Source organism: Triticum urartu, chromosome 2A (genome assembly GCF_056163025.1).
Source record: "Triticum urartu cultivar PI428250 chromosome 2A, HENAU_Tu73, whole genome shotgun sequence".
Classification (NCBI taxonomy): Eukaryota; Viridiplantae; Streptophyta; class Magnoliopsida; order Poales; family Poaceae; genus Triticum; species Triticum urartu.
Window position 1 is genome coordinate 393,581,561 of NC_141874.1, and position 10,128 is coordinate 393,591,688.

Consider the following 10,128-nt stretch of genomic DNA (forward strand, 5'->3'; position numbering starts at 1 on the left):
GCCAGATCAATCTCTGTTGACGTGAAATCTCTCGTGACATCCTTTAATATTCCAGAGTTGCATTTCAAACTTCTGGATGAACCATGGTCATACTGTCCTTCAGTTCTTGACAATTCTCCGATATCTCGAGGTTGTAGCTCCTCCAGCTTGGCTACTCTCATCTTCAGGATCCTGAGTTCCTCATGAAATACTTCCTTGTCTAATACGACTTCCTGGAGCTCCATTTTAAACTTCTTGATGTACTACTCCAGATCCTGGTGATACACCAGCTAAGGTTAAAACTGCATCCTTAACTCAGCATGGTGACAATAGCATCAGCGGGCGATGACATCACGGATAACCGTGTTTCTGCTCTTGTCATTTCCATGAGCTATCTCTCCACAGTTGATATCTCCTGCCTTAGGGTTTCTTTGACAAAACTTCGAGTTCTCATACTCCTTGTTTCAGTCTTTCTCCGATACACCTTGATCTCGGGTATTGACAGCTTCCATAGTCTGCCAAGTTCCATAAGGGGTAGCCTTCCTAGGTCATACAAATCTGGGAATTCTTCAGAGCCTTCAAATTCTACTTGTCTTCGGTCTTCAACCGTTGTAGTTTCCATTATTCAGATGCATAGAAAATACTGTTCATTCCGAAGTGGTCTTAGTTGTCCGATATCTTGTACTTCTTGGAGTGGTCTCATCAGTCGAATCTTCGTGGGGTCAAAAGGGGAAAGGGGTATGGTCTCACTAAAATGGAATATTTGAATAAGCTCAGAAGAGAAGAGAGGTAAAAGATCTTTTTGAAAGAGAAAGTTGTAGAGAAAAATCTTTGCTATGGGCTTGCCAGTTTCTAGGGTCACGTCCTACAGTCAACATGTGCTCTGATACCATCTTGTAGTGACCCAACCCGAATGGGTCAAGTCTTTGTGCTTAAATGTCATCCCTGGATCGGTATGCTGACACACACAGTACTCGAGGATTTATAACAGAGGTAAATCACATGTAAAAGTAACGTAAATACTATTACCTCAAATCCAAAATAGCGGAAGTAACAAGGTTGTGGATTCCCATCAACACCAATGGCAAAAGTTGAGTGTAGAAATCGTAACCCTAACGTATCACTTACTCGTCGTGAGATAATCCTGCAACATGAGACGTTGCAGCCACAGAGGGTCAGTACATTGAATGTACTGGCAAATTCACACCATAGAGAATGATGAACAATGGCTATCACTACATGCATATTTGGCTGGTGGAAAAGCTCTATGGTTATAGTTTTTGTGAAAAGCCAATTTTTCCTACTGCAAAGGAATAAATTTATTTAACTATCATGGTGGTTGTTGAACATTGAGAATGGTTGACAGCATTCTCAATCCCAATTAAGTAACATCATTAAACCCAACAATATTCATTTAAAGTAACATGATGAGATCAATAGGATAATCCAAGAACTAGATACTCAAGATGTCCATAACCGGGGACACGGCTAATCATGATTAGTTTATACTCTGCAGAGGTTTGTGCACTTTTCCCCACAAGACTCGATCGCCTCCGTTGGATTTCTCGCACTACATGGTGTTTGAGAAACGGATGACCGAGACATAGTCTTTCGGAAGCGCTAGCACCTTATGATCGGGTAGACCGTACCACCTACATCCCCTACATCTGCTAGTCTACCACTGTAAGAGTTCGCACAACTTAATCAACTATGCCAGAGCCCATAATGGCTTGTGGCTGCACACGGAAGTTTCTAGTATGAATAATCTCATGATCCCTTTGAGCCTGGGTGGCGGTCCAAGAAAACAGGCAAGTCCTGGATTACCCAGGTGCCTAGACAGGCAATCCTAGAATAACCAGGTGCCTCAATCCACCCAGATGTGTGTTTAAATTGCCACCTTAAGTAAACCATTAATTAACAATCTCACATCTGTCATGGATACTCTCAAAACCCAATCCACGTCTACTAGCATAGCATGGCATAATAAGCAAACGTAGAAGTAACTCCCAAAGGTTTGATAATAAACAGGTAATAGGTACTACCTCAACTACTTCCCATCCCACAGTTTAATTAGATCCTAATCATGCAATGTGTGAAGATTGATCTAATGCAAAAAAACTGGGTATGGAAGGGGATATGATCAAAGTGTGAACTTGCCTGCAATGCTGATGAAGATGATTCGCACTCAAAACTCTTGATAGCTCTACTCGTCACACTCCGGTCAATCTATCTTACTCAAGCAATAGTAACCACACATAAGCAATCACTCAAAAGATCGGGAACAACGAAGAAGATGATTCGGAAAACATCAAAACCAAGCAAATAGCTCTTGCAACATAAAACAATTTCTAACAGTACCAAAATTATATGAATTTGGCCTTATCAGAAAGTTTAGGTCAAGAGCTTCGACTTGCCAAAAGAATCAACTCAAACGGAGTTACGGATAAAAAGATATGATCAAAAGAAGTTTGAATTCAAATCTGATCTAATTCAAATTTTAAAATTTTCAAAAACATGTTTGGGTTGGATTACTGGATAGAGGACATCATAACGAAGAAGTGGGTGTTGGTTTTGTTGGATTTGGGCAAACGAGTAAAACGTTATGGCTATTTGAAAAATCAGGGCCAAGCTGTTTTACGGAAGAAAAAAATAGTTACGGGCTAGGGTCTATTGTATAAATATGTAGACTAATTGATAATCTAATTATTCTATCGTATTAGTCTAAAAATAATAAACTACGGAAGTATAAGAAAAAAAATAAATAAAGAAAGATACCTTTATAAGGCAGACAAAAGATGACTTTGGAGAGAAGAGAAAATTTCTAGAAGTCGCGCCGGAGAGGAGAAATATATTTTTCTTAAATGAATCTAGTCAAACCAAAATATTGATTTAACCCGAATCAGATGATTTTTGGAGGCTCTATGGGTCTATATTTATTGGTGGAAAAGAGGTTTAGAGGTCAAAGGCTAGGCAATGTGGGACAAACGTAGACGAAAATATACGAAACAGAGAAGAAAAGAGGCGATGGGCCTAAAGGCCTTCGGCCGGCCGCGCGGTGCAGTTTTTTTTTTGCAAAATTCGGCCTAAGAAGAAAAAAAAAGACTGGCTGGGCCTGGCCCATATAGGATAAATAAAAAAAATAGGACGCTCGCTGGTACTATGATGCATACCTAGGCGACAGTTAGTTTCAGGCGCGCGCGCAGTTTTTTTTTAAAAAACAGAATGCGATAAACTGAAAAACGAAAATAAAATAAAACTTTATATAGGCATATTATATATCAAAATTTTCAGAAAAAGATTTTCTACGACATGAACATTTTTCTAGCATTAAATAAAATACACACAAATTCTAATAATTCAAAGAGTGCTACTGGTCTATTAAAATCCAACTAAAATCATTTTAAAAATACCAAAATGATTTCAAATTAATTTTTCTCCAAGTTTCTATTGTAGGGAATCATGTTATCCTAATTTCCATATATTTTATTTTTGGAGAAAAATAATTAGAATAAAACTCAAATAACTCCAAATTGAAAATAAATTCAAAAGAACTTTGAATTTAATTCTTTGAAACTCCCAACTCATATTTCATATAATTTGAAGAAGTCATTTTATCTTCTCTCATGAAAATCATTGAGTTGCTTAAAGTTCCAGAATCGGAAATATTTTCAAATGAAATTCAAATATTTTCAACACCCCTTGTCATTTAAATAAATGGAAGAAGTCATGTCATCTTCTCTCCGGGGTTTTGTGCTTGAAAAGAATTTGAATTCATGGAGATCAGAAAGCAAATATGAAAGTTTGGGAAAGTCCTTTTATTCCCTCTCATTTAACTTTCAAAGAGTTTTGAATTCACTCACTTTGAGTCAATCAATCAAACAATCAATCAAATCTATCTATTTATTATAACATTCCAAAATTTAGAATTTTGGGATGTTACACAACCGCGTCCGCTGCCATGGACGTCCTCGTCAAGCCGCCATGTGCCCTCTTCTTCCCGTCTCGCGTCACCCCAGCGCCGCCAAGTCCATCCCCGGCTGCCTCCGCACCAGAGCTCCTTCCTCTGCTCTCCGCCGAACCTCCGCCTTGCCGGAGTTCATGCCGCGCCAGTACGCCAAGCCACGCCATGGATGCGCTCGTGCTCCTTGCCCAGCCACATGAGCTTCTCCTAGCACCGTTGCCCCGACCCTCCATATCGCGTCACCGGCAAGCTCCGATGAGCCTCAGGCCGTCGCCATGCCCTGCCTCTCTCTCCCTGACTTGCCGCAACAGAGAAACGCCGCCGCCAGGGAGCCTCCCGTGCCTAGCGCCTCCTCCACCCTGCAGCCGTGCCTCCACCTTCACCCACCGCCGGCGAGCAGAGCCACCGTACCCCGTCGCCGCGCTGCCGTTTCAGGCCTCCTGCCGCTCAAGTCCCGCCTCGCCGTGCCTCTGCTTCGTGCGAACCAAGAACGAGCACGACCGCGCGCTCGTCCCTACTCGCGTTGAGCCCCACGTGAGCTGACTGATCTCGAGGCCCAGCTGCCTCCCCACCAGCGCCTGGGCTTGGCCCAGGGTGAGGAACCCCCCCCCCCAAGCCCCTCATGTGCTTTGTTGGGCTAGCCAGATTTGGCCCGATTGTTTTGTTTCCTGACCTGCGAATTTGCTAACTATTCCTGGTTTTACAGATTTGCAGAAAACCCCTCCATGTTCATGCATATAATAATTAATTAATCATGCATCATATGTAAATAATTTATATATGAAACATGCTTAGAATTTCATCTAGTTTAATAATATGCCACTTTCATGCATGTTAAAAATGTTTAAACTTGTTGTTTGCTTTATTTGCTTAATTGCCATGCTAAAATGATTTATTTCATAACTTAATAACCGTAGCTCCATTTTAAATAAACTTGATATGTAAATGGGGTAGAAAAATGCCTAGTTTAACATGGTGTACTTGTTTTGCATGTTTAACCACTCTAAAATATGGTTTAGTTCAGAACAGTACCAAATCCATAAATATGCATATGGGGATTTTCCGGAATTGTTGTTTGTTGTTTCTGGCCTCATTTAAACTTGACTAGATAGTTAGTTTACTTATGCTTCACCCTCTTGCCATGTTTAACAACATTTAATATTGTTGGGTACATAACCAAGAGAGAACTAAATAAGTCATGTGGTGTTCCGTCAATATGCAACTCGTTGCATATTGAGCTCCACTTAATTTGTAGGATTGTTTGTGCATTTTTCCATGCCATGCCTCATTAAACTGGACATGCATCATACTTGGTTGTGCATCATGCCATGTTTATGTGATGGTTGTTTACCATGTTGTTTGCTTCTTTCCGGTGTTGCTTCTTCGGGTTAGTTCCGATAACGTCACGTTTGTGAGGATCCGTTCGACTACGTCGGTTTGTCTTCTTCATGGACTTGTTCTTCTTCCTTGCGGGTCTCAGGCAAGATGATCATACCCTCGAAATCACTTCTATCTTTGCTTGCTAGTTGCTCGCTCTATTGCTATGCCGCGATACCTACCATTTGCTATATCATGCCTCCCATATTGCCATGTCAAACCTCTAACCCTCCTTTCCTAGCAAATCGTTGTTTGGCTATGTTACCGCTTTTGCTCAGCCCCTCTTATAGCGTTGCTAGTTGCAGGTGAAGGTGAAGTTTGTTCCATGTTTGGAACATGGTTATTGTTGGGATATCACAATATCTCTTATTTAATTAATGCATCTATATACTTGGTAAAGGGTGGAAGGCTCGGTCTTATGTCTGGTGTTTTGTTCCACTCTTGCCGCCCTAGTTTCTGTCATACCGGTCTTATGTTCCTTGATTTTGCGTTCCTTACACGGTTGGGTGTTATGGGGACCCCTTGACAGTTCGCTTTGAATAAAACTCCTCCAGCAAGGCCCAACCTTGGTTTTACCATTTGCCTCACCACCACCTACTTTTCCCTTGGGTGTCGCGCTCCCGAGGGTCATCTTTATTTTAAACCCCCTTGGGTCAGTGATTCTTTAAGTGTTGGTCTAAAACAGAGCCACTTGCAGCGCCACCTCGAGGAAACTTGAGGGTTGGTTTTAGTTGTACGTAGTGTTCATCTGGTGTTGCCCTGAGAACGAGATATGTGCAGCTCCTATCAGGATGACGGCGCATCGGGCGGTCTTGCTGGTCTTCTTTTACCATTGTTGAAATGTCTTGTAACCGGGATTCCGAGTCTGATCGGGCTTCCTGGGTGAAGGAATATCCTTCGTTGACCGTGAGAGCTTGTGATGGGCTAAGTTGGGACACCCCTGTAGGGTTTTGAACTTTCGAGAGCCGTGCCCGCGGTTATGGGCAGATGGGAATTTGTTAATATCCGCTTGTAGAGAACTTGACACTTAACTTAATTAAAATGCATCAACTGCGTGTGTAGCCGTGATGGTCTCTTTCCGGCGGAGTCCGAGAAGTGAACACGATTCTTGTGTTATGTTTGAACATAAGTAGTTTCAGGATCATTTTCTAGTTGATCAGTAGTGGATCCCAGTTGGGACGATCGGGGATCTAGCATTTGGGGTTGTCTTCTTTTATTTTGGTTCCGTAGTCGGACCTTGATTGTATTCTGGATGATGTATGTGTAACTTGTATTTGTGTGAAGTGGCGATTGTAAGCCAACTCTTTATCCCTTTCTTATTCAGTACATGGGATTGTGTGAAGATTACCCCTCTTGCGACAAACCTACCATGCGGCTATGCCTCTAAGTCGTGCCCCGACACGTGAGAGATATAGCCGCATTATGGGTGTTACAAGTTGGTAATCAGAGCCTTCCCCGACTTAGGAGCCCCCTGCTTGATCAAATCGCTGACATTGTTAAGTCTAGAACAAAATGTTTTGAGTCTTAGGATTATATATATCGGAGAGTAGGATTCTTTTCACTCCTCAGTCCCTTCGTCGCTCTGGTGAGGCATCCTGACGTAGAGTTTTGACTATTCTCTCCTCAAATTTCACTAAAAAAATTAGGATCACGTGGGTATCTTGGAATCGTTTTGATGGTTTTGTGACGAGAACATTGTTCTTGGTGCCTCCTGACATTTAGGGGTTGTGGCAGTGTCCCGGGGAGTTGAGCTTCAAAGTGTTGTCGTCACAATTTTATCGTTGCAGTTCTGGAATACCTGAGTTCGCCGACATCGAAAATCTCTTTTATTGGTGAGATAACCTCGACGCCACCCAGTACTGGGGCGGGAGTTCGGGAGTATTGCCATAACTCATATAACGGATGCTTTTCGAAGGTTGAGGTAAACGATTTCCGAAGGTTTCACTACTAGGAAAAGGCCTACTAATGGCGCACCGGTTTTGCCTACTAATGGCGCATCACCAGTGCGCCATTAGTAGCACGCCACTAGTAATTTTTACTAATGGCGCACCACTGGTGCGCCATTAGTATCTGGTATACTAATGGCGCACCATCCAGTAAACAGGCAGTGCGCCATTAGTTTTGCTCACGGCGCGCCACTAGTGTCTGCTATACTAATGGCGCACCACATGGTAGTGCGCCATTAGTAACAATTTTTTTTAATTTTTTTCTTAATCTCAGGTCACTACTTCACCTATGAGATATCCAACACATATATATACAACAAGCATCCATATAACAATCATAGCCAACACATAAGTTCCATCATATATACATACATAGCCAACACATAGTTCCATCATTACATATTACAAAAGTTTCACATTGTTCATCCAACACCGTTATCCATCAATTCACAAAAGTTTCACATTGATACAAAATAAAAACACAAATGGAAAAGAAGCACTCCATCCATGCAAGCTTCCATGAATTAAATCAAATCTGCAAAATGATAAACAAGAAGTTAGAAGAAGAAAAAGAAGAAGACTAGAAGAATACTAGAAGAAGAAGAACACTAGAAGAAGAATAAGAAGAATTTTGGAAAAGAAGAAGAATAAGAAGAAGACTATAAGATTATTATGTAAACTTGATCATTTTGTGCTAACATAAGTTAATTTGGAGCTAACCTATAGGAAACTAAGCATATAAGCTCTAAGTTAGTATATTAGAGCCAACTTAGGTAAATGAAGCTAACCTATGTCATTTTGGAAAAGAAGAAGAATAAGAAAAAGACTATAAGCTTATTATGTAAACTTGATCATTTTGTGCTAACATAAGTTATTTTGGAGCTAACCTATAGGAAACTAAGCATATAAGCTCTAAGTTAGCATATTAGAGCCAACTTAGGTAAAATGAAGCTAACCTATAGGAAACTAAGCATATTAGAGATAACATAGGTAACTAAGTATATATATATATCATTTTGGAGATCTGACATACCTGACAAAGTTCAGTTCTCATGCATTGTTCTTCTCCTTCTCCTTCCTTAGCCTGATGCGCCAAGAGCGGCGAGGCGGTGGAGGCAGTGGGATGTAGTCTTCTACCTCAATTGGCGTGGTCATGTCGCCCAACTGTGGGATCGCCGGTGCCACCACCGGTGCGTGGTCATTGTCAAGCACCACCACCATCATGAGGCCACCTTCAGGCACGACCATCGCTAGGTCATCCTCAGCCACCTCCATCTCTTGCCCATGGTCAGCCACCACCATCTCTTGCCCATGGTCAGCCACCACCATCTCTTGCCCTTGGTCAGCCACCACCATCTCTTGCCCTTGGTCAGCCACCACCAGCGCTAGGTCATCCTTAGCCTGATGCCCATCGTCATCCTGCAGCTCCTCATCCCCACTCCGCTCCTCTTCTCCCGCACTCCAGTCTGGATCATCCTTCTTGTTGTCTATGCTGCTGCCAGAATCGCTGCTGCTTTTGCTACAGCCAGAATCGTTGCTGCTTTCGCTACAGCCATGGTCGCTGCTGCTTTGGATGTAGCCATTGTCGCTGCTGCTGCTCCCATTACCTGTCCAAATGCAACAATGACTGTTAACAATCGATGTGAGACAAAGCCAAATGTAGAGGAATAAGAAGAGGCAGAACGTACCGGCATCATAATCTTCAGCATAGCGCATGCGACACATAGCCGCGTTGAACATCTTCACGATGAGCATGGTGGCGTCGTCGTCGTACCTGAAGAGAAGGAAGTACCCCAGCCACAGGTCATAGGCACGGTAGAACTTCTCCCACCCACGAGACAAGTACATGTGGCCCTCCTTGATCACCAACTCCACATCCCACAGCCTGCGAAACCCGCTGCCGGCCTGTCGTAGCTTCACATTATTTGGCGGATCTTCACGCATCAGCATGTTCATAAAACTGTCAGGCAGCCTCTGCAGTTTGGGACAATGAGTGATGTAGGCAAACAACAGATATCATAATGAGATGGGTGAAGGGGAGATCTCTCGTTTTATATACCTGCGTCATGGATGATACTGAAGTCCCAAGTATGATAGTGAAGAACTCGGAAGAATCCAACTCGTACTGCGGTGTCGCAGAGCGGCGGTGGCTGCTTCCCGCCATCTCTGATAAGCAGCAGAAGAGACCAATTAGTACCCTTACAACAGATCATAAAACATATGGAGTACCCTATCTATTTATTCTATGCTATCAAACCTAACAAACCTACTGGACAACATACAGGTATAACCGATACAACCAAACAAGGCAAGGTATTATACAGATAACATTTAGATTTCTTTACTTGACACCATGATGATACCAAATTCTTGTAGCAGTACAATGAGTTCACAGGATAAAAAAATCATCCACATTCACCAACCCAAACTAGTGGAGATACAGCAAACCAGAACCTCCCAGGTTTCTGCCATTTTATTTTTCCCACCGTATATGTTTTTTGATTCATGTGATGGTACTTGCTGTCAAACCAAGTATTTTCTTTCTACATAATCTGGGAAGTTTCCTTCTTACTGTCTCACTATCTTACTGTCTCACTACAAAAAACTAGTATGCTTAGTTGAGACTATATGCTTAGTTGCATTATGAAAGGCAAAAACTACAAATATTTGTGTTTTTAGTTGAGCAATACAACGACAATGTGATAGGCAAGTTTCAGCTGGCAAAGTGTCATGATTCAGACAACAGAGCAGCTAAGCATAGCAAGTGGATAGTTTAGTCAGTATACTAGTACTCTTTAGAAAGTATGAGACATATATTACCTGGAGGAGACTTCGTCGGAGAGTTGCCTGTGAATTGAAAATACA

At 42.2% G+C, this 10,128-nt stretch overlaps 1 protein-coding gene across 1 annotated transcript; it reads right to left on the reverse strand.

Annotated features, from left to right (window-relative positions):
• Positions 1 to 6,777: 6,777 nt before the first annotated feature.
• Positions 6,778 to 9,427, reverse strand: LOC147985229 (B3 domain-containing protein Os03g0212300-like). Its single transcript, XM_087541473.1, has 4 exons — positions 9,323 to 9,427; positions 8,952 to 9,237; positions 8,787 to 8,870; positions 6,778 to 6,788 (listed from the first exon to the last, which is right to left on the reverse strand). Exons 1-4 carry the CDS (start codon positions 9,425 to 9,427, stop codon positions 6,778 to 6,780), a joined length of 486 nt encoding a protein of 161 aa, XP_087397599.1.
• Between the last annotated feature and the right edge of the window lie 701 nt (positions 9,428 to 10,128).

What these genes read in the sequence shown, in the direction of transcription:
- LOC147985229 (XM_087541473.1), bottom strand. Translation starts at nt 9,427, where the DNA reads ATGGCGGGAAGCAGCCACCGCCGCTCTGCGACACCGCAGTACGAGTTG. An exon ending in CAGTATCATCCATGACGCAG is followed by an intron (nt 9,238 to 9,322) that starts GTATATAAAACG and finishes CCCAAACTGCAG; the next exon opens with AGGCTGCCTGACAGTTTTAT. An exon ending in TGCTGAAGATTATGATGCCG is followed by an intron (nt 8,871 to 8,951) that starts GTACGTTCTGCC and finishes GCATTTGGACAG; the next exon opens with GTAATGGGAGCAGCAGCAGC.